Raw genomic sequence first — 23,766 nt, 5'->3', positions numbered from 1 at the left:
ATGGATGACTTTGAAACTCATTTCTCCATCACGTAAGTAAAGTACGCTGTAATCTAATCAATCAATTAATCAGAAAATCTAAAAAAACAAAAAAAGACATGAAAATCTGTCTTTGAACAAGTGAATTATGAAATATATTCTAAAAGTGATGGATTCTGGTATTTCTGTTCCTCCTCCTGGTTTATTCAGATCAGGTATTTCCCTCATAGACTGAACTGATCACTGATCATTAGCAGTGGTTTGCTGAGTCCCTGGAAGAAATGTTCCAGAAATATGTGAAGGAGGGAAGATGACCTGAATGTGACGGACACACTTACAAGTATCGACCACCAGGGGGCGTTCTTCAGTGAAAAATGATTATTGGCTCTGCTTACTAGGCAACAGGCTCGAACTATTAATGCTGTTAAAACCATTTATGGAGGCAGCTCAGTTCTGAATAGACAAACAGTGCATGAGCCAGGGTTTGTGAGCTGAAATATAAAAGACTCTCTCACTCTGTTAAAAGTCCCTAAAGCAGCTCACAGCCACTAAGATATGATGCTAAAGGCTGAAGTCACATTTTCTACAGGGAGCACAAATTCTTCACTTTAAGTTATCTGAAAGAATTTAGGAGAACAACTATAATGTTTCCCTCTGAATGTGTCCTGACACACATCTTTGGTTCTGACTATACTATGTAACTAGAGTGAGATGCAGGAAAGTAAATAAGATTTCAAACATTTGAAAACAAATATTCTTAGTTTAAATTATTTATTCTGAACAAAAGGCAGGAAAACATCTTTTCTTTGTTCTTTATTTTAAGATGAAAAGATTCCTGTTCTCTGCAGTTTTACAGTCAGTAAGGGGATTCTTAGCTGCACCAGTGTCCCTCTGACCTCGTCTTGAAACTTTCATTTAAGCTTCCCTCAGTTGGAATAACAAGCTGATTTAGAAAATTGCAGTTGAAATGAAATGCCAGTTAAAAACTGTGCCTTTAAGGCCTAAAGGCACTAAAGTGTTGAAGGCACTAAAGGAGAATTATATAGTCGACTATCAAAGGTTAAGAAGTACCAGGAGAGAAATTGCAGGTTGTAGTAAACGGATCATGTGTCCTCTTTTTCAACAATGATGCTTTAATGGCATGTTTGAGGTGTGAGGAGGCATTAACAGTCTGAACATTATCATCTACCAAACAGCTGAAAAAATGTCTGAACATCGTAGTGGGCACTGGGTCACGAGCACACGCTGCAAAACTTCCCCGCTGCACCACTTCCTGTAGTTCACAACTCCCCCATGTGTCGGCACAACCAGCCTGAGGAGGCGTCGGTCCATCTGCTTACTGAAACGTCTACATGACTGGGAGTCAGCTGCCTTCACTAACGGTTGTGTTTGTATTGTAAAACCTCTGAAGTCTGAACTTCTTCCATCTGCCCCCAACAAACACCCCCCATATGAGAATACAAACACTAAGAGTGAAACTAATAAAAACTAAACTAAGACAAACAGTAAATCTGTGTAGAAACCAGCAGACCCCCTGTGGAGACTGACTGAAACTAAAGCAAACTGAATAATAACTAAAGACTAAACTATAATAACCCTGCAGCTAAACTCAGGTGACTCACCGGCAGCAGCTTTAAGTAAACTGAGCGCCCTCACTGAACTGAACATGTATTTATTTTTCAGAAATCCTTGAGCCATAAGATACTGTGAGGATTAACCTTTGCTACAGTGCAGGCTGAATCAGATCTTATGTTCTGTTTGTTATCTTATCAGTAAAGCCACAGGCCAGAGGCTGAGCTTTACAGCCCAGACCTGCCACAACCACTGGCTGCTTATCTGACTTCTGTCTTAATGCTTTCTGAAGCCGCAGACCTCTTCAGGGTCTGAACATACGGACGAAATCCTAACGACGACCTTCAGGTTTAATATAATAGGAGGCATAACAGTCTCCTGTCTGCGTTCAGCAGACTGAATTGCTATCAAAGCTCTAATTAGCCGTTTTGACCACAGCCTCCAGTGGTCCTCTGTGACGAGGGATGCCAAAGGGAGAAAAAACTAAAAGTGAGAGAGAGAGAGCGAAAGAAATGAAAGATTCCCTCATTCTGCAGGAGTCTTTCTTCCACTTTGGGTTTTTGCCCTCAGTGAGCCGGACTGTCTCCTGCTCAAAGTACCCAATAAGTATTTCATTAAGAAATGACACCGTCTTTGGCTGCTGTAACTTACAAATGATTGTTAATCAGCCAGCATTTTCTACTTTAGCACGCCTGTGAGTCAGAGGACACTTGTCTTGAATTGAACTGTCCAGAGTATACAGAGAGCATCAGTGCTAAAGATGATCAATCAGTTCAGTCTGAGGGCAATACCTGATCTGAATAAGCCAAGAGGACGAACAGAAATACCAGAATGCATCACTTTTAGAATATATTTCATAATTCACATGTTCAAAGACAGATTTTCATATCTTTTTTTTGTTTTTTAGATTTTCTGATTAATTAATTGATTACATTACAGCATGCTTTCCTTATGTGATTCATAGAGGATGGAGAAATGCATTGTCATTCATCATCAAGTCATTCATGTGGACGACATGTACATGTTGGTTTAAAGCTCCTTCGTGTTGAAGAGGAACTGACACAACATCAGGCTGCTGTCTGCTGGTCCAATGTACTCATCTGTATGAAAGAGATGTCTCACTGACGTCACACTAAATGAACAAAATCAAGTGCACACAGCTGCAAAATCAAATGCTTTTTAATTTCGCTTTGCAGCATTTTTGCATGTCAACGTTTACAAAGAGAAACAGATAATTATTCTTAAAAAATGTATGTCTTTGTCCAGGAGGCACAGAAAAGAACACTTTCACTGTATGAAGGCAGTTTGTTAATTGTGGAAACATTCTGAAAGCTTTATAAAGATACTGTATGAAACTTTGCTTCTTGTCATGTGTTAATTCTGCTGCTTAACAATAATCTGTCTGGTTTAAGTGAGATATGAGAGTAAAGACTTCAGTTTTACTGAAGGATATTCTTTGTTGTTTGTCTTGATGGCAGCGTAGAGCTCAGACTCAGAAGTCACTCAGAACTTCTCGCTGCTGACGACGGGGCTGAACAGTTTGGCAGAATCAGCCATGAAAGCCTCGATCTCCTCCACGGTGCGAGGGACGCAGGTCAGCAGCTCCACGCCATCAGCTGTCACGGCGATGTCGTCTTCAATGCGAACCTGCACACAGTAGTCAGTCACACACCAGAAATACAGCAGGAGGCGTTCAAAGACCAACACAAGAGTTTACATGTTGAATATTAAGTGGACCAGTCACTGAAACATCAATATTCACAAAACATCATATTCAAGTTCTTACTTAGCTAAATGGTCTTAAAGGAAAAAGTGATATCCACCAGACTCCATTGACAAAAACAGTGATTTTAGCTCACAGCACACAGGAACTAACAGCAAAGTCACATATTAACAAAGAAAGTAACCGATGAAGGCAGCAGTAGACCGGCTCCTGCTGTGGTCTGTGAGGTAAAACAGAGTCCAGTGTGTTTGAGGTGAAGTGTGGCTGAACAAAAAGGATCTTACAGGTCTGTCTCTGTGGGGCTTTTTCCCCATAAAGTTGTCACAAACTTTGTGCAACAATCTGAGCACCAGTTCCAAAACATTTGGTACCTACCAGTTATTTAAACAGCAAAATATAAAACACATATGGTCCAGGTTTAAAACACCAAAAGTTCTTTGAGATTTTGTGAATTTTCACCAACACCATGAATATGACGTACAATTCATCTCTTTGAATAACTTGAAGGATTTATAAACTTTCCTGATTTCACATGTCTGAAGAGATCAAATCTGTATGTATGCTGTTTTTACATTACTCCATCTTCCCAGTCATACATTTGGCCAAACATCATGTCACTGTGTCAGTACAACAAAGTCAACCAAATAAACTCTGCAGGCACACTGACCCCTCCAAAGCCGCGGAAGCGAGCCAGCGCTTGGTTGTTGATGAAGCAGCTCTGGGCAGGGTTGGCCAACGCCTGGTCCAGCAGGTGGTTGATGAAGTATATGCCAGGCTCCACGGTGAGGACCATCCTCTCCTGCACCAGGCGGCCCATCCGAAGACTCCTCAGTCCAGGCTCGTCTATACGCTCCACCCCCTGGGAAACAGCGGAGGCTGTTAAAACCACAGCTACACAGTGAAGTCATCCATCCATTATCTATACCGCTTATCCGTCATGGTCACTCTCACACCTACGGGCAACTTAGAGTCACCAATTAACCTAATGTGCATGTCTTTGGATTGTGGGAAGAAGCCGGAGTACCTGGAGAGAACCATGCTAGCATGGTTCTCTCCAGGTACTCCGGCTTCCTCCTGCATGCAAACTCCACACAGGTGTGGAGACTCGAACCTGGAACCTTCTAGCTGTGAGGCAACAGTGCTGACCACCACCATGCTGCCACAGTGTGCTTCCCACACAGACACCTTCTGCTGGTGAACAATCTGCAGTTTCAATGGAGCTTCTGTAGGTTAAAACTGTAGAAAATCCTCGACCACAACCTGAAACCGTCTGTGTTCAGAGTTCAGACAACATTTCTCCTCCCCCTCTCCCTCCTGCCCTCCTCCTGAACTTGTTCCTGCAGCTCAGCCTCACTTCTGCACTGAGGGTCCTTCTATTATTGATGACACATCCCATCACTATTAGAGGAACAGGACTGTTTTCTTCCTCTTTGGTCTGGACACTGTGACTGTTATAACACCAACTGCTGGTTGCTTGTGATGTGGGGTCTGCTCTCACCTCAGGGTATCCTCCCACATCGTGCACGTCGATACCCAGCAGGTGTCCCAGGCCGTGGGGCATGAAGACGGCTCCCAGGTGGACCTTCAGCATGTCCTCCACGCTGCCGTTCAGGATGCCGATCTTCACCAGCTCCTCCAGGTGAACCCGGTCAGCCAGGCGGTGCATGTCAGTCCACTTCACAGCTTCAGCACAAACAGACCAGGGTCACATCTTACTTGTGGAAGTGTAGTTTATAAAGAAATATTATGTGCTCAGAAACTCAGAAATTTAGAAAAATGCCACTTATTTACAGATGACTATTTCACAATGTAAGTGACGTTACATGATGCACACCACTGTTGTAATGACACAGTCTGTGTAGAAATGGCCTCAAAGCCACACTGAGCACAACAGCTGCTATTCTGCCAAAGAGATGAACTTCAAATGTGAAAATATGAAGCATAAAGTATTAGCAAGGCAAAGTTACAAAACTTTGTTCCGAATACAATAATCATTCCCAGAAGCTCACAGAGGCCAACAACCATCTGTGGAGCAACGGGGCTGAATTTCTGCAGAACGACAAACTCTGGCAGAGGAAATACAAGCTTCAGCAGGAGGAATTCAAGAAGGAGCTGGCTGAGAAGGAAGAGAGCTGGAGGAGAAGGAAGAGAGCTGGAGGAGAAGGAAGAGAGCTGGGAGACCAGAGTCAAACAGCTGGAGGAGGAGAAGATAGAACAGGAGGAACTCCTTCAGAAGGCAAAGAAAAAGAGGAGAGACTTCTGGTCTAAGAAAGTGGAGACTAGACCAACGGAGACCAACAAAAGGAAAAGTAAACAAGATAAAAAGGACCTGAAAAGGAAACAAAAAGAGGAGAAGAAGAGAAGACAGGAGGAGAGGGCAGAGAGGAAGAAGAACAAGGGTTTTCTCAGCTGGAAACACAAGAAGAAGAGCGACAGCAGCATTCTCCCCTCTTCACCTCTCCACCCTCCCTTCTTCTCCTTCACTATCCCCCTTCACCCCCCGTGGGTTTTCCTCCCACATCCCAAAGACGTCCCTCTGAATTCACCTTAAATATACTTCACTGAAACTGAGAATAAAAAGTACAATAAATCCAATAAGAAATGACTTTTTGAGTTTAAACAGCTCTGAAGCTGAAAAAACGATCAATATTCTGTAATAAAAGCTGTTTTTTCAGAAGGTAAATTCCAGGAGCTCCTCTGATCCACAGTGATGTTCTGCAGGTAAACCACATTATAGAGGGAATTATTTAGCTGTCAGTTCATTACCAACACACACAGCTGTAGTTTACTGTCTTTCTGGTTCCCAATAATAAAAATGCTCCTTTACGTCAGAGACATCATGTGGAAAAGATTTCCAAGATAAAAGTTGTACATTTACAAGAAAAAACTCAGTTTATCCTCTGAGACTTTTAAGTTCCCTCTGATTTTTTCTCATTAATTTGTCACTGTAGTCTCAGAGAATCTCTTTTTTCCAACTTCTTTATTGCAAATGTATGATTTTATAATCTCAAGCAGAATATCTAAGTGTTTTTCTTGTGAATCTACATTTAGAGTTTTCTCTCAGATCCTTAAATGGCCCGAACACACTGCATGTATCCATAACGACCAAGAGGTAAAAGAACAATGAGTAAACCACTGTAACCTGCACAAGTGGCCTGAGTGTCCACGGTACTGAGAATGCACATTAAGAAATCCTGTGTTTTTAAACCTGGATCTGAATTTAACACAACTACTAGTTTTACATTATTGTGTCTTTGGTGCTTTAAAGGGTTGGTTGGGTCCAAACTGAGCCTTTACATGACCAGAGTCACACGATAACTCTGAAGAGAGCGATATGATGGCTGCTTGTGGATCCAAAAGGATATGTACCACACAGGGCCCAGGTTTAAAAACACCAGAGTTCCCCTTTAACTCTGTGCCGGTACGACTTCCTCGAGGGCAGAAGATCAGAGCTGAGATGCTTTTGCTCACTTTACTTTTTGTGGCTCAGTAAAATGTTCTCACTAGTTACACTGAGGAAAAGCTGCTAACCTGGTTTGATGGCCGCCATGACGGCTCTGGAGGATCTGAGGACGGCCTCATAGATCGCCCTCTGGTCTGCGGTGAACTTGCCGTTGGCGGGGAAGGAGCAGGTGATGTCTGAGGAGTAGCAGTAGTACTCTCCTCCCATGTCGAACAGACTGCGGGGGGGGGAATATCAGACGGGATTCAGTCAAGCTGATTTCCACAGTGCTTTGAGTGGAAAGTTGAACTCTAGTGAAGGCCGCTCACCACATGTCTCCATCTGTAATTGTCTTGTCATTTGGAGCTCCAGCATGGCCGTAGTGGAGGATGGAGGAGTTACTGCCCCTGTTGTTGAACAATAACACCACACAGAAGCATCAGTAACTACTGCACCGCAGGGTGGTAACATCACATCCACTGTGACACATCTGAATAAATAATGTACTTCAGAGCATTAAAGGGATTCCAAACTTTCAGCATTTCATCATTTTCCTTTTACTTCTTAACTGAAAACCTCAGACACAGTTCCTCCTCCAAGAATCTCTGTGATGATCACGTCCTCATTTTTCAAGCTCTTAATTAGAAGAGGAAAATAGCTTGCATGCACTGACCACTAATCCCCAGGAAATACTCATTATACATGGCCTTTCATACAAAAGGCCAAAGCATGATTAGCAGAAATGTGTCAAAATCCTTCCTCCATAATGAAGCGGCCAGCTGACGGGACACAAAGAGGAATTTGATGCTGGACGGTTTCAGCAGGTTTGGTTTAGTTTGGTCGGTAAGACAGTGGAGACACTGCAGGGCTACAGAGTCCACCTTCCTCTGCATCCTCCACGCTGCGCTGCGTTCAGGTCCCTGATGGCACCAGAGGGCCGCAGAGGCCTGAAGGCTGTGCTGCATTCTATTACTTGGTGGTTAATCTAATAGCTGACTACTAATACACTGACAGCTGCAGCTCTAGGACACGTCCAGTGAAAAAGCCTTACGTTCCACAGATGCAGGTGTACGAGGTGTGGCGCATCCCTCCTTTATTGTAGCAGTAGTGCTGGAAGAGGCTGCAAAGGAAGAAAAGACACCCAGTAAGAAAAAGGAAGCCAAACAATCAGATCAGAGCAGAGATCAGAGAAAACACCAGTTAGCTGAAGGACGCCCCCTGCCCTCTTCCTGACTGCACACTTTTTAAAAACTCATTCAGCACTTGAATCATCACATAGTCTGGCACATCAAACACTTCTGTGGACCTCGTCGACACCGTGGAGGACGACGAGACCACGTCTGCAGGTTCCTCTTACGCTGAAAAGACAAGCCAGCAGACTGACGGCCGCTCTGACACTGGACTTCAAACATTTCCTGTCTGACAGTGACACGGTGTCCAACAGGACAAAACCAAGGTCTGAATGTAGATGATCCATTTGACTGTAACCCTGCTCCTGGAATAATCTACCTGCCTGCTAATTTGCAGTAGAGTAGAGACAGACCTTTTCCTGTGGTTGTAACGTCGCTGAGCAGACAGTAAAGGGCCTCGTCTGTGTCCCTGTGAGGGCTGTGAAGCATGTGACTAAACAGGTGGCTCCAGAACAAGATGCACCGCTTACCTCTCCATTTCATATTCTTTCTGTCCAGGCTTCACATGCTTCATGACCTGCAGAGACACAGTGGGATCATATGTGAGCAGCAGACTCAAAACCAGCAGGATTAAACTGTTCCGTCTCTTTCTTCAGTGTGTAACTAGAAGTTCCTCTCTGACAGAGTAGGCGTGAAGAGTTCAACAGTCAGTGGAAGTGGCCTCAAACTTTGGCTGATGTGGAGAACATTGTCTGAACAGCCACAGGGGAGGTTACACCTGACAAATCTAGCAAAACAGGTACAAACAAACCTGAAGACTAAGTGTAATGATGACACTGGTAAAAACGGGACAACAACAGGAGGAAAACAGCGCTGGACACTCCTGGTAAGTGATGTTAGAGGACAGATGGCTGAAAGGTTAACTGCTCTTCAAGCCCTGAAGAAGTTCTCTGTGGTGATAAAGTGAAGTCCAGTGCAGCAGTAAAATACTGCCTTAGTGCTGCAGCTTATTGGTCAAAGGCTATCTCTGTTAACTGCCGGCCTCAGAGCTGAAAAAAGAATCGATAGCACTTAAACTGTTTACAGCCTCCGACATCTTGAATCCTTTGGTGGAGTTTTAACTCAATAAGCTGCTTGATACTCAAATCAGTTTTCTTTCCTTCCCTTTGTGGGTTAACACGGAGCCGGTGGAGCAGCCTTGCAGATGCTGTGTTTAGCTGAGAAGGATCTCACCATCTTGTGGGCCTCACTGGAAATCCTGTTGGTGTAGCGCAGGACCTCCAGCTCCATGTCGGTCTTAATCAGACGGCTGCAGATACAGACGGAAACGAGACGTGAGAGACGAGCGCTCTGGTTGTGATCACTGCGCTGCTTCATACAGCTGTCACACCGAGCTAATCTCTGCTGTCGTGGCTCAAACAGAGACCGTTTAGAAATTCATCTCTCTAATATACACTTAATACTGGAAGTGATGTGGAGGACAAACGTCTCACACATGGTCCTCCATCATTCCCAGGAACATTCAATGAGACCTGTTGTTTGTTGAAACTCCAGTGGAAACCTGCTCACAATCTGCTGCTGCAGAGCTGCTGAAAATGTTCCCAAACACATGGAAACGTGTCGCAGTCTTTGACTTAAATCATATTAGAACTGAAGCTTTTCTCGTTTCTGTGTTTGGTAGCAGCTGATCCTGAGATGGCTGGTCAGTGGAGAGAATTAAGGATTTCTACAATAACAGACAGAAATAAATAAGAAAGGCAGTGGTAACCAGCAGTAACACAGAAAAACAGCCCATTAAAAGAGAGCCATGTGAGCTCCACAGAGAGGAGGGGGCAGAGGGGTTCAATCAAGCCTTTCTCACCAGGAGGTGTGCCTGAAAAGCATTCCTCCTTATTTCAGAAAATGCCAATTCATCTGGAGGGTGCAAACTCTAATGCCAAGGAAAAGCAGGCGAGCACGAAGTCCATTACGTTGGTGCGGACGGGCTTCTGACTCTAAGAGGGGAAAAACAAGCCAAAGGAAAGCTCCTGTTTCTGACTGCACACACACCGTTACCTGGCCGAGGTTTGGGACTTACAAGTAGCAGAATCTGAGCGAAGAGACTTGTGGGTAATAAAGGGGGAGACGACAGTACCGTCTTTAATCTCACTCTGAGGGGCCTTTCTGAATAACACTAGAAAACCTGTTCTAGTCACTTACCATTCCACAATGACAGGATGCAGAAGTGTGTTGTTCACTTGGAAGCTGGTTTTAAAAAGAGAGACAAGAAACAACAACGTTAGAAATGAGGAGGGCTGAATCCTCCTTCTTCCTTCCTCCTTCCTCCTTCCTCCTCCTCCTCACCACTTCCCAGACCTCCAGGGAGACTCACCTGAAGGTTTACATGAACCACCTGCTGGCTCCTCGACCACCATCACACTCCAGGGACCCTTTCCTATTTATTATCTTCATGTTTAACGAACATGATCCGAGTGGATGGAGTCTAATCACCAAACATGTTCTCTGGTACTAACCTCAGTAAATATCCTCACACACTTCCAGCTGCACTCTCAATTTGATGCAAATAAATATATCAGGTCTGAAACAAACATGTGAGAGTTGTTTTCCAAAGCAGTTGGGGTCAGAGTGTGGAGCAGATAATGTATGCAGTTAAAAAAAGAACAAAGAGCAGTGCTGAGGACAACTGTAACTCTGCCATTAACTGATAGCTAACAAGGAAAAGCACCAGTGTTTGCTTCATTAGATTATTCAGAATTAGGTTAATCAGCAACAATCAGTATGCGTGAGTGTGTTGAATGGTTGGTCATAAAAGAGAAAGAACATCAGGCAGTAAGCTCCCAAACAAAGTCTAATTATGTTCATGTAAAACGTACCGACTAATTCCTTCAAAGGAGGCTTCCCGGCAGATGCTCCCGCTATCCGTGTTCAGTCCTCGCTGCACAGGAGCACAAACACAAAGAGAAAGACAAGTGAAACGACCACAGAGTGATGTTCTCAGTGCAGGCTGATCATCTGCTCTACAGCCACAGGTTCAGAAGAAGTAAAGGGAGCTTACGTTTACTCTCATGCAGCACTTTGAGCAGCTGATCAATACAATAATCAGAGTTTAGAATGTCAAACTTCACATTTCAGCAGTTTAAAGGATAACTGCTGCATTTTTAAACCTGGGTCTTATTCTGACATGTTTGGGGTTTGAAGTGGCTGCAGCTTCCTCCTCTGGGGGGTGACTGCACCTGATCAAAGCAGCTCCACTTAAAGTTCTTGTTTGTGTCGGACTAGTGTCAGACTTTTGTTTCTGATATGAACAAGGAGCTGTCAGCCAACATCAGGGAGGGTGGGGTAGGGACTGGACCCTTTCTAGAGTACCATCCATACAGGTGGATCAGTGAAGTCCTCCCACAGCACACCTGAAGAAGTGCTCCTGTGACGGGTCACTGAGGTCAGATTACAGTATCTATCAGCAGCTGTAATCAGGGGAGAACTCTCTAGGACACAGAGCAGCCGGCAGCGTACCAGTGTGAGCAGAGTCGCTGGTCTCAGGTTGGACAGGACATCAGCGATCTGCAGGGAAGCAGAGCGGAGTAATTAGACGACGGAGACACACAGCAGAGCGGCAGAATAAAGGTCACTGTGGCAGACGCCGTCGAGGCCACGTGGCCTCTCTGGTCCTCAGCAGCACACTGAATGACAAACCTCAACCTTTATTAGTCCTCCAACAGCCCACAGCCTAAATGTCAGGTTTAACAGATCCCAGTGTTCACAGACACTGTGGTGATATTTGAGCTTTGTTATCATTATTTATCATCATCATCATCATCATTATTATTATTATTAGCACCAAAATGACTTCCTCCAACATTCACTGTGTTGCCTCTGCAAGGCAGAAAAAAGCCTGAACACATGAACTCATGATGCTTAAAGGTTTTAAACGCTGTTGTGAGGACATTATTCTCAGTTAACAGTGATTCAACATGTCAACGATTAGCTGCAACAACAACTTCAACCTGTGAGAAAAGAGGTTCTCTTAACTAATCTATCAGTCACACATCTGATCTTTTCACTGCAGATATCTGATATTTGAGTTTTTAATATATTTAATGCATGAATAAAGTCTGTTCATGCGAGCAGTAGGTGTAAACCACTGGAGTAAAAACACGCTGTCAGTCAAGTGAAGCCAAATAAAAGAGCTTTGCAGAGGTTTGGAGAGTAATGAGGACGCTTCAGAAACATACCAAAACTTGGAAAATCAATGGTAACAAAAATCAATAAGACACATTCCTGGTTTTAAATTAGTAGCAGTAGGTGTAAAACCATATTATGGCAAGAACCACCCAACTAAGTAAAGAGAAACAGCTACTTTAAGACATGAAGGACAGTCAACCTGAAAAGTTTCAGGAATTTGAATGTTTCCATAAATCCATCAAGCACTACGATGACAGTGGGTCTCAGTTAAACACTTTTAGTTTACTACATAATTCCATGTGTTCCCTAATAGTCTGGATGTCTTCAACATTAATCTGCACCGTAGAAAATGATAACACATGAATCGAGAAGGTGTGTCTAACCCTTTGACTTTGACTGGTGCTGTGGGTCTGGTAGTGAACACAGTGACTGCAGAGCCACTGATATATGAAAGAATGACGACTTTCACCTTTAAAACAGTCTGTGGAGGCACCGATGTCCTTTGCTTTAACTTCATGGATCAGTGACTGAACATCAAGGTTCAGTTACTGCACAGAAATAAGGACACACACACACACACATGGAGGGACTTACATCACAGGTGTACTGCACCTCGTCCACGGCGTACTTCTCCTTGAAGTGCTCTTTGGGAAAGATCCTGTCAACACAAGAAACACACACGTCATGAGGCGTTTGAGGACCATCTCTGAAACATAGGTTCAACTTCTGTATTTTCAAACCAGGTCCCTTTTTTTACGTTGACAAAATCAGTAATTTTACATCCCAGAACAAACAAGTTGCTGGTCTTCAACTGTCTTCATCTGTTAGTTAGTTTGTGTTATTGTGTGTTTTAAAGGGTCAGTTAGGATTCAATAAGGTATCTCTTTCACACACAAACTCCCTGATTACAGCAGCGGTAGTTCAGTAATTCCTGTGTCCTGTTCTCTAAAATCCCTGTTTTAGTGAATGTAGTCTGGTGTGTGTGCTGTTTGTGGTTAAACCAAAAGGATCTTCCAGGTCTCTCTCTGCAGGGATCCTTTCCATGATGCTGTCACACACTTAATACTTAAAGTTAGCCTTTAAGTAGAGGGAAACAGCTAAACAAAAGAAGAACCCAGCTACTGAAGTGATGAAGCAACTGTTTAGTGAAAAGTGTCAGATGACTAAAGCTGCTTTGAGGTTTCTAGATCAGGGAAGAGAAAACATGTGACACGGTCAACAGTCAACAGTCCGCTGGTTATTTCCACATCATTACGTGCTGTGGTGTCACTGACAAACACTAAAGCAGTGTGTAACCCTGCACGCACCATTTCTTTTAATGTCCTCATAAAGTTAGTGATCAGATTGTTGTCCAGCTTTCACAGGAAACGACCAAATGTGTACAAAACAATCTAGTTCATCTGCAAGCTCAAGTCTTTTTTAAATTGTTTAGTCAAAGTTGTGTTTTTGAACTTTGGAAGAGGATTAATAATTTCCAAAACTAAAGAATAAAACCTATTTGACATATTTACTCCTCACACACACGTGTAGTGTGTTGACTGGAATTAATAAATGGTTCTTGTTGGTATTTACAGTGAATCATCTAAGCGCTCACACAGACACGTGTTCATGCTGTGTGTGAAGGACGTCAGCGTGCAGCACGTGACTTTGTCGACTTTCTTCAAGCCTCAGCTCTCCGCCGTGGACCAGCTGGGGAGGACTGTTGGCCGTGTTCACAGCTCTCTGAGGATTAGTGGGACTCACTCTCCCATCCAAGTAGCGTAGCTTTCAGGCAGTTTGGGCACAAAAAGGGTGGATTTCCCAGAGTTCACGTCGATGGCTCCATAACAGTCTGCCTCGGTTACTCCAAAAGCCCAGTGGAAGAAAGACTCCTGCAGAATGAAGGAATCAGCCGGAGCATTAGTGAGGGACATCAGAACAGTCGTCAGCTCACTCTGCTCACATCATTACAGGAGAAAAGGTTGTCCTCGCTGGTCGCAGCTCTGGGGCACAACCACCTGAGAGGAGACTGACACGGGACCTGCCGGGGGGACTGGGTGGACAGATAAACAAAGAGCCGGCCCCCACCACCACCTACCTGCCTGAACAGGAGGTCCGTGTCCGTGCAGTACCTCTGCTTCTGCTCTCCTCCCTGCAGCACCACCACTGACTGCGGCACCACTCCGTCTTTGGCCTTCAGCCCTTCGCACAGTCGGCGGCGGTTCTCTGCAAACAGGGCGGCAGACACCCTCAGGGTGTCCTTACCCAGCCAGTAGACAGCTCTGAAGGGACAGGGAGACACAAGGAAGGAGGCTCAGGAGACCGAACCTCGACTGCAGGACTCTGGGTCCAGATCAGGATCGGACTGTAACGAGGCACAAAAGCCTCAGACAGCATCACTCAGAGGGAAGAGCTTCAGCTAATGTCTTCTGACTTACTGAGCTGGGGACACACACACACACACACACACACACACACACACACACACTCTAACTGATGGGTCCTGGTTATAAATCTCAGCCTCTGGCCTGTGGCTCTGCTGATAAGATAACAAACAGGATATAAGATCTGATGGAGCCTGGACTGGACCAAAGGTTAATCCAGAACCTCACAGTGTTTTATGGCTGCAGGATTTGGGCATCAGTCGCTGCTGGCTGAGCTTACAGGTGTCACTGTGTATCTGAGGGGACACATCAGCCTCAGCAAGGTGCTGAATGATGTCACTGACGGACACAATCATGCACGACGCTGTGTTCATTTTTAGGGGAAGAGTTTCTGCTGCCGGACCGGTTACATAACGTCAGGTGTGTCTGTTCCAGCCTCTGGCAGAGATCACTGTACTTCTGCTGATTGCTGACAACTTTATGATCTCCTCAGCTGATGGCTGTACGGTTTCATCTAAAGATCACAGCAAGTCTGCCAAGGTTGTGTCGTCATCACAGGACAACGCAGAAGTGGCAGACGTGCATATAACATGTTTCTGCAGGTCTTGTGGTCACATCTCTGGTTGGTCCTCTAACCTCTGGATCATTTTCTTTATTGGTATCTGCACTTTTTAATCAAATGCACTAATGATAATTATCACAGGACAGTATGTATGTGGCTTGAAGTACCATCATCTTTTACTTCAGCAGCGGCAGCAGTACCACAGTGTACAAACTCTTAGTGAAGAAAAGTACAAAAGTATGTGCACCCAAATATACACACATATATACATTTCACAATCACATACATTCTGTTCTTAGATTAGAATTATTGATCATTAATCACTTTAATGTTACAGCTGGTGAAGGTGGAGCTTTATGACTTTACCTACTGTTTATCCTGTAATAACACAATAGCATTCATTATTGATTTATAGTTTGTATTGATAATCTAAATTAATATCTAATCTACTCTGAATGTGCGGAGTGGAGTAAAAAACGGAGATACTCGGTTAGTCTGCCTAGCAACAGCTAGCTGCTCATGCTAAGCTAACAGGACTCCAATAATCGATAATAATGATGATTAATAATCAAATTAAATCACGCTGTCGCCAGTTAAAGCTCAACTCACTGCGGTGCTGCAGCCATGTTGGTGTGCTGGTCCAAACTGTCACGTGCTGACGGAAGTCACGTGAGTTTTGTTCTGCTAGTCAGCTGACGTGCCCTGTGCTGCGTTCAGGACTTCAGGAAATCCAACCTTCATCAGTGAAGTTGCATTCATAGGCTCTTATTATGCTGTCGGTTACAAAGTGCTGCAGTCAGAAGGAGAAAACATTTTAAACTGATTTAAAAACACTAAAATAAAAAGCTTAAAGAGAGCAAGAGAGTCACAACAATGCAGGCTCATGAATACATGAGTCATTACTGATATACTGTGGATGTGAGGGCCCCCTGGGCTCCTTGGCATTTAAAGAGTGAGCTGACCACAATGTGAGGTCCCTTCGATTCTAATTATCTAGTCTTTTGCTCACCTTTTATAGGGTTAGAAAATGTGTATGCGGAGATATATATCATATATTGATTCATAGCCTAATAATGAGATTTATGAGCCATATCTTCATATTGTTTGTTAACAATCTACTTCAACTTTCACTTTTGTCTGTGCTCCTACTTTGTCCCATTTAGGAGCTCCTTGGGAGAACAGTTAACACGGAGCCCTGAGACAGCGTCTGAGTGACCTTTATTCTGCTGCTCAGTCCTCTAATTACTCCAGTAATAGTGTCTGCAGCCCGGAGGAGAGCGGGGCTTTTCTTGGTGGACTGTTTCCCCTCTTAGATCCACATGGATGCAATGGACTTCCTGCTTGTTTGTCTGTTGTATTGCAGTTTCTGCCACAAAGTGGCTTTTTTTGATGGAGAAGAATGGTTTCAGGCACGTTCAAAGCATGAATTTCAAAAAGGGTCTCTGTTTCAGCCATCACAGTGCAGGTACTGCACACCTCCAGCTTTTCACCTCCTCATTCTGTCTGTTTACCATGAAATTGAGAAACCCTTCCCGGCTAAACAGAGCAGATCCAATTGGTAAAAGGGAGCAGAGAGACGAGTCCAGAGCATGACAATAAACACCAAACCAAAGTTTAACACTCGCCCAAAGCATCGAAGCTGTCAGAGCCCTGTAAGGCCGTAAACTGTTTATGTGCTTTCGATTTGAGCCTGATCCAGCAGCTCTGAGGCCGGCAGTAAACAGAGATAACATTAAAGCTGTATTTTAGCAATGTGGTCACACAGTTTTTTTAGCCATGACCCTTTCTGAGCTGTGCAGTAAAAACAGAAAATCATCGAGTGCTTCAGGGCTCTCTGACTGACCTTTTCAAGCCTTTATAAACTCCAAAGTGTTTCAAAGAGGATGAAGGTTTCCATGTAGGCTACTATGTAGTCTAGCAGGTTTATTCTCTAAATGGATTCCTACACATCTGGCCACAGAAATGTCTCAGCAGACGTTTGATTCGTGGTATGTCTTCACCAGCAGGATCTAATGTGCACCAGGCTCATGCATTTCAGCCATAGATCGGACAGAATACAGTGTTCTTTCACACAGTCTATGAGTTCACCCTGAAACAGTCAGTGATTATGTGAGGGAGCTGAAATGTTCTCACTCTGGTGCCATCGTGTGGATATGTGAAGAACTGTGGTGGACAGCTAAGCAGGAACATGGACACACATTAAACAGGTCAGGGAGGGTTTGACTCACCTCTTATATTCTCTTTCTCTGTGGGTCGTGGGGCGTGTGAAGCCTGGACAGACAGAATAAGAAACGGGGAGATGAGAGGAGCATTTTGTCAGTGAAACCTCCTCTTTTCATACCACAGATGTATAGACTATACACCCGTCTTCTCACTTTGCTGTGAGAGGAACCAGGAAACGTGGACTCATCAGCCTACACGGTGCTGCTGAGCTTCATAGAAGCGTCTGATGTGCCTGACTGTGATGATTAATGAATGAGTGCTGAATGAATTCTTAAAACGTGTGGAGTCAGGAAGAGGGCAGTGAGGCTGATCAGCGCTCTCTGTGATCTCTGCTCTGCTCAAATCATTCACTTTCTGAAGGGCTTTTTTCCACCTTGCCGCCTGTTCCAGCTCCACTGCTGCACTGCAGTGTAATCATGCTCTGGCCTTTTGCACTAAAGGCCATGTGTGATGAGTATTTCTGGTGATTAGTGGCCTGTGGATGCAAGTTCTCTCCTGTCCAAATCAAGAGCTTTCTATTCATCTCTCTTTTTTATCCATGCATCAGGTCACTGTTCAATAACAGAGGCAGTGATTGTTCTGCTATCTCCTCCAGCCCAGCGTTGGATGGAGACGTGGTGAGCAGCAGTTTACACATGAACACAGCCTTGAGACTCACTCACAAACTCACTAATTGATGCTCAGCAGACTCTGCAGAAAAGGGGAGCTGGTGCATCGCTGTCTGAATCCTCCACGTCTGAACGCTCCACCTGTGGGACCGTAATCTGATTTACAGATAAAAGAAGCAATAACTGTTTATAATAATCAGAACGCTTGTGCCACCTGCAGGCAAATGGTGCTAAAGCCTCTAATTTTACTGTTCTCATTTGTGCCCCCCTATGGCTTAAATAAGATAACATCATTATGTCTGACTGACACTCAGAGGATGTTAGCTGCATTCTTACCTATACACTCACACTCACACTCACACTTCAGGAATTTTAGGGTTAGGACCAGTCTTAAGCATCAGTATTGAATATTGAAATATTGATGTTTCAGTGACTGGTCCACTTAATATTCAACATGTGAACTCTTGTGTTGGTCTTTGAACGCCTCCTGCTGTATTTCTGGTGTGTGACTGACTACTGTGTGCAGGTTCGCATTGAAGACGACATCGCCGTGACAGCTGATGGCGTGGAGCTGCTGACCTGCGTCCCTCGTTCATTTAGTTAGTATTTTGTGTTTTTTCAGTGAGACATCTCTTTCATACAGATGAGTACATTGGACCAGCAGACAGCAGCCTCTGGTCCTCTGACAGAAGGAGATGTTGTGACAGTTCCTCTTCAAGACAAAGGAGCCTTAAACTAACATGTAAATATATTATTATGAAAACTGGAACTTCTAAAATCTGTTCATCTTGAGACCACTGTCCTCTGGGTGGATGATAGAAACAGACACGACAAGTGAAAAGTGAGCTGGAATGTGTTCAGATAATCAGGAATGTGTCGTATTTCTGATCAAAGTCTTCAAAAAGTAATGGATTCTGGTATTTCTGTTCCTCCTCCTGGCTTATTCAGATCAGATATTTCCTGCATAGCCTGAATTTATTGATCATTAGTACTGATGCTCTCTGTATACTCTGAATACTGAGGACACTTGTTTTGAAGTGAACTGTAAAAAGTGTGTTAAAGCAGAAAATGCTGACTGATTAACAAACATTTGTAAGTTACAGCAGCCAAAGACTGTCATTATTTAGCACATCTTGTGTAAAAACGTGTAAAAAAAAGGGCAGAACAGTTAGCGAAGGGCCACCAGTTTAATAATTACAGGATACGACAATATTGTCAAAGGCTGAACTGCTGCTGGTGTTGTGCTTTGTGGTTTTACAGCTGTGTGTATTCTGTGAGGTAAAATAGTGAATAAATAATTATCGTAAATAAAATTGGCCATCTATTATTTGATATCAGCCTGTCAATGCATTAGATGACATAATTCGCTGGGATTAAGTAGTTGGCGGAAACAGATATGTACCACTGTGTGTCATCAGCATAGAAGTGATATAAAACGTTGTATTCCTGGATGATGGACCCCCGTGGGAGCATATACAAATTACACAGCAGTGGACCAAGAATAGACCCCTGAGGGACTCCATATGGGCTGTCAAACTCATCTGATTCAAAACTGCCAACAGAAATAGAGAAGATCAGACGAAAGCCAGTTAAGAACTGTGCCTTCAAGGCCTTTTGTCCCAGTAATGGAAAGATTGAGATCGGTCTGTGGTTCTCAAAATTCTCTCTCTGGTCGCATGTTTGAGACGTGTGGAGGATGCCAAAGAAAAGGGAAGCATTAACAATCTCAAGAACATTATCTACCAGTTGAAAAAATGTCTGAACATCGTAGTGGGCACTGGGTCACGAGCACACGCTGCAAAACTTCCCTGCTGCACCACTTCCTGTAGTTCACAACTCCCCCATGTGTCGGCACAACAAGCCTGAGGAGGCGTCGGTCCATCTGCTTACTGAAACGTCTACATGACTGGGAGTCAGCTGCCTTCACTAACGGTTGTGTTTGTATTGTAAAACCTCTGAAGTCTGAACTTCTTCCATCTGCCCCCAACAAACACCCCCCATATGAGAATAAAAACACTAAGAGTGAAACTAATAAAAACAAAACACTTTTGAACAATAAATCTATGTAGAAACCAACAGACCCCCTGTGGAGACTGTGACTGAAACTAAAGCAAACTGAAGAAAAGAACACTGAATAATGATTTCATAAAGCATTTTTATGAATCAATATTTACAAAGAGTAATGGATAAGAATAATAATTTAAAAGTATAAAAAGTTTATCCAGAGAGCACAGAAATAAACACTTTTAGTGTATAACAGCGATTTGCTAATTTTAAAAACATTATGAAAGTCTATATGGCAGCGTAGAGCTCAGACAAAGTCAACCTAATAAACTCTGCAGGCACACTGACCCCTCCAAATCCAATCTTTTGAGGGTGGCAATGAGCTTGTGTTTCATTTTATTTTGAAATTCACTGTAAGATATGTGTAGCCCAGACTAAATGGAGGTTTCTCCTTGTGCACAGGTAACTCCACAGTAAACAACAATTAAAGTAACCTCTTATATATTTTATATATTGTGTAAATCACTTCAACAAACAGTAACTTCCTCAGGTTCCCTGGTCTGCACATATTCAGGCCCATAGAGCATGTGTACGTCTCAGTAGTTAACCAGTAGTTAGCCCTCCTCTAAACTGAACGAGAATAAAATGATTTCATCCTTCACACCTAGTGTTTCCAAAAGTTATCGGACTGAATGGGTCAAATTCTGATGGTGAAACAACTCATTTCACAGAGGTTGTGACTCTCAAAAAAAAGCTGTGTACACTGATCTACAGATGACTATTTCACAATGTAAGTCTAAGGAAAAAAGTCTTTTTGGGCCCATTGACGTCACGTGAGGCACGCCATTGTTGTAATACATACAGTCTATGTAGAATTGGCTTCTGAGCCACACTGAACACAAGAGCTGCTATTCTGCGAAAGAGATGAACTTCAAATGTGATTCAGTATTAGTAAGGTAAAATGACAATAACTGACTGAGTCAGGTGACTCTGAGTCAGGTGACTCTGAGTGACAGTGTGTAGCTCCGCCTACCCCAGAATGTTGCTGTTGGTGATGCATCATTTGACCTTCTTCATCACCACGACAACAAGTCAGATTAGGATCAACTTCAGACGGCTACAGTCTACTTCAGACAGCTACAGTCTGCTTCAGACGGCTACAGTCTGCTTCAGACAGCTACGGTCTACTTCAGACAGCTACAGTCTACTTCAGACGGCTACAGTCTACTTCAGACAGCTACAGTCTACTTCAGACAGCTACAGTCTACTTCAGACAGCTACAGTCTACTTCAGACGGCTACAGTCTGCTTCAGACGGCTACAGTCTACTTCAGACAGCTACACCAATGGAGCGACAAAACAACCATGACGCTGCCCCTCAGGAACGTCCTACAGCTCCCTCAGATGACCTCTCTATGAGTAGTTACCTTAGTTATCTTGAGATACGCAACACTCACCTGAAAAAGTGTCTGCAGGAAGTAGTCAGGGAGAGGAACAAAATGTTGGATGAAAAAACAACCGTTTTCAAGAAAGTGCACCACAGTGACTGGAGGATAGACCGACTGGAGGGCCTTCTTGAGCTCAGGGAGAGGGCGTTCTCTGAAGAATACAGGAAGAGCAGCCAGACCATCTCGGTTCTTCAGTTAGAGATCTCCAGGCTCAACGCAGCTCTCAAGCAACGCCAGCTGCTGCAGAACAGACAGGACTGCAACGAGTTGGCAGCACAACTGGATGCAGCCACACAAAAAATCTCTGAACAGAGCAATGAGATTCTCCAGCTGACTTCAGAGAAGCAGAGAGTCGGTAAGCTGCAGGAGAAACTGAAGCTGAAGCACATCAGTGTGCTGCAGCAGCTCAGCCAGACGGACAACGACATCCTGAACCTCACAAAGGAGAAGGACGATCTCTCCCAGAAGCTCACAGAGGCCAACAACCATCTGTGGAGCAACGGGGCTGAATTTCTGCAGAACGACAAACTCTGGCAGAGGAAATACAAGCTTCAGCAGGAGGAGCTGGAGGAGAAGAAGAAGGAGCTGGAGGAGAAGAAGAAGGAGCTGGCTGAGAAGGAAGAGAGCTGGGAGACGAGAGTCAAACAGCTGGAGGAGGAGAAGAAAGAATGGGCCGAACTCCTTCAGAAGGCAAAGAAAAAGAGGAGAGACTTCTGGTCCAAGAGGAAGGAGACTAGAAAATAAAAATTGAATATTTCAGTATGTTTCTGCCTTTCTGTGAACAAACACACAGTATAAAGTGTGTGATCTGTGTGATTTTGTGGTTGCTGTCATGAAATATGACTTTTTGAGTTTAAACAGCACTGAGCTCCTCTGATCCACAGTGATGTTCTGCAGGTAAACCACATTATAGAGGGAATTATTTAGCTGTCAGTTCAAAATAGCTTGCATGCACTGACCACTAATCCCCAGGAAATACTCATTATACATGGCCTTTCATACAAAAGGCCAAAGCATGATTAGCAGAAATGTGTCAAAATCCTTCCTCCATAATGAAGCGGCCAGCTGACGGGACACAAAGAGGAATTTGATGCTGGACGGTTTCAGCAGGTTTGGTTTAGTTTGGTCGGTAAGACAGTGGAGACACTGCAGGGCTACAGAGTCCACCTTCCTCTGCATCCTCCACGCTGCGCTGCGTTCAGGTCCCTGATGGCACCAGAGGGCCGCAGAGGCCTGAAGGCTCTGGACACAGAGCAGCCGGCAGCGTACCAGTGTGAGCAGAGTCGCTGGTCTCAGGTTGGACAGGACATCAGCGATCTGCAGGGAAGCAGAGCGGAGTAATTAGACGACGGAGACTCACAGCAGAGCGGCAGAATAAAGGTCACTGTGGCAGACGCCGTCGAGGCCACGTGGCCTCTCTGGTCCTCAGCAGCACACTGAATGACAAACCTCAACCTTTATTAGTCCTCCGACAGCCCACAGCCTAAATGTCAGGTTTAACAGATCCCAGTGTTCACAGACACTGTGGTGATATTTGAGCTTTGTTATCATTATTTATCATCATCATCATCATCATCATCATCATTATTATTATTAGCACTTCATGTGTGCAGTAGGTGTAAACCACTGGAGTAAAAACACGCTGTCAGTCAAGTAAAGCCAAATAAAAGAGCTTTGCAGAGGTTTGGAGAGTAATGAGGACGTTTCAGAAACATACCAAAACTTGGAGAATCAATGGTAACAAAAATCAATAAGACACATTCCTGGTTTTAAATTAAAGATCTTATTCCCAAGGCCAAAGTGACCCTTTGCACATCCTTACATTTATTCAAATGTGAAAAAATCAAGAAAACAATAAATCACGAAGGTAAACACGAGCCAGATACTTCAAAAGGATGAGAAACACATAATTCACAGTTTTCTGCCCAAACTGCTGCAGTGAACAATCTAAAGGTGAACTGTGTGCATGTTAAGCAGGGCAGTGCTGAGGAAAGTGTGTGTGTGAACACCCTCCATGTCTGGGTGTCTGAAAACTGGAAAACTGCTCAAATATTCATGAGCTGCTTCTGATAAAACAGAGAAATATTGCTGTGTTTTAGGTCCTTCTGTAGGCAGCGCTGCCGCCTGAATGCTGAACAGCAGCAGCTGATTTCTCTGTGTGACTGATGTCAGTGTTAGTTAGACACACACAGAGGCAGCAGCTATCACAGGATCTCATGTTTTCTAATATTAAACGCCGTGTTGAGCTGCTGTTGCTTCATGCAGGAGCTGCCTGCTGAATGCAGTGATGATTTGCATCTTAACCTGAGACTAATTAGGAGATTTAACACCTCAGGCAGGTGTGGAGACGTAAAGATATCTGAAAAATCCTCAGCAGGATGAGTCATCAATATGTCACAGTGGAAACACAGACATGAATGGAAAACTGGACCTGATCATTTCAAATGAGAGTGATCTTTATTCTAGTCTGGTTATATTATTATACCTCCACACTAGCTCTGGAGGAGTCGTCTCCACACTAAAGCTCCTCT

General features: G+C 44.0%; 1 protein-coding gene across 1 annotated transcript; it reads right to left on the bottom strand.

Moving 5' to 3' along the window:
* Nucleotides 1–2,714: 2,714 nt before the first annotated feature.
* On the bottom strand, nt 2,715–15,627 carry pepd (peptidase D). The gene is made up of 15 exons (XM_070829285.1): nt 15,563–15,627; nt 14,106–14,289; nt 13,772–13,899; nt 12,623–12,686; nt 11,360–11,407; nt 10,720–10,781; nt 10,046–10,090; nt 9,080–9,155; nt 8,377–8,423; nt 7,768–7,836; nt 7,046–7,123; nt 6,806–6,954; nt 4,773–4,957; nt 3,942–4,133; nt 2,715–3,198 (listed from the first exon to the last, which is right to left on the bottom strand). The coding sequence occupies exons 1-15, from the start codon at nt 15,577–15,579 to the stop codon at nt 3,055–3,057; spliced, it is 1,488 nt and encodes a 495-aa protein (XP_070685386.1). The 5' UTR covers nt 15,580–15,627; the 3' UTR covers nt 2,715–3,054.
* Between the last annotated feature and the right edge of the window lie 8,139 nt (nt 15,628–23,766).

The sequence above is a fragment of the Pempheris klunzingeri genome, chromosome 1 (assembly GCF_042242105.1).
Source record: "Pempheris klunzingeri isolate RE-2024b chromosome 1, fPemKlu1.hap1, whole genome shotgun sequence".
In the NCBI taxonomy this organism is placed as follows: Eukaryota; Metazoa; Chordata; class Actinopteri; order Acropomatiformes; family Pempheridae; genus Pempheris; species Pempheris klunzingeri.
Note: the sequence above shows the minus strand (reverse complement) of the source record. Positions and strands in the feature narration are given on the sequence as shown.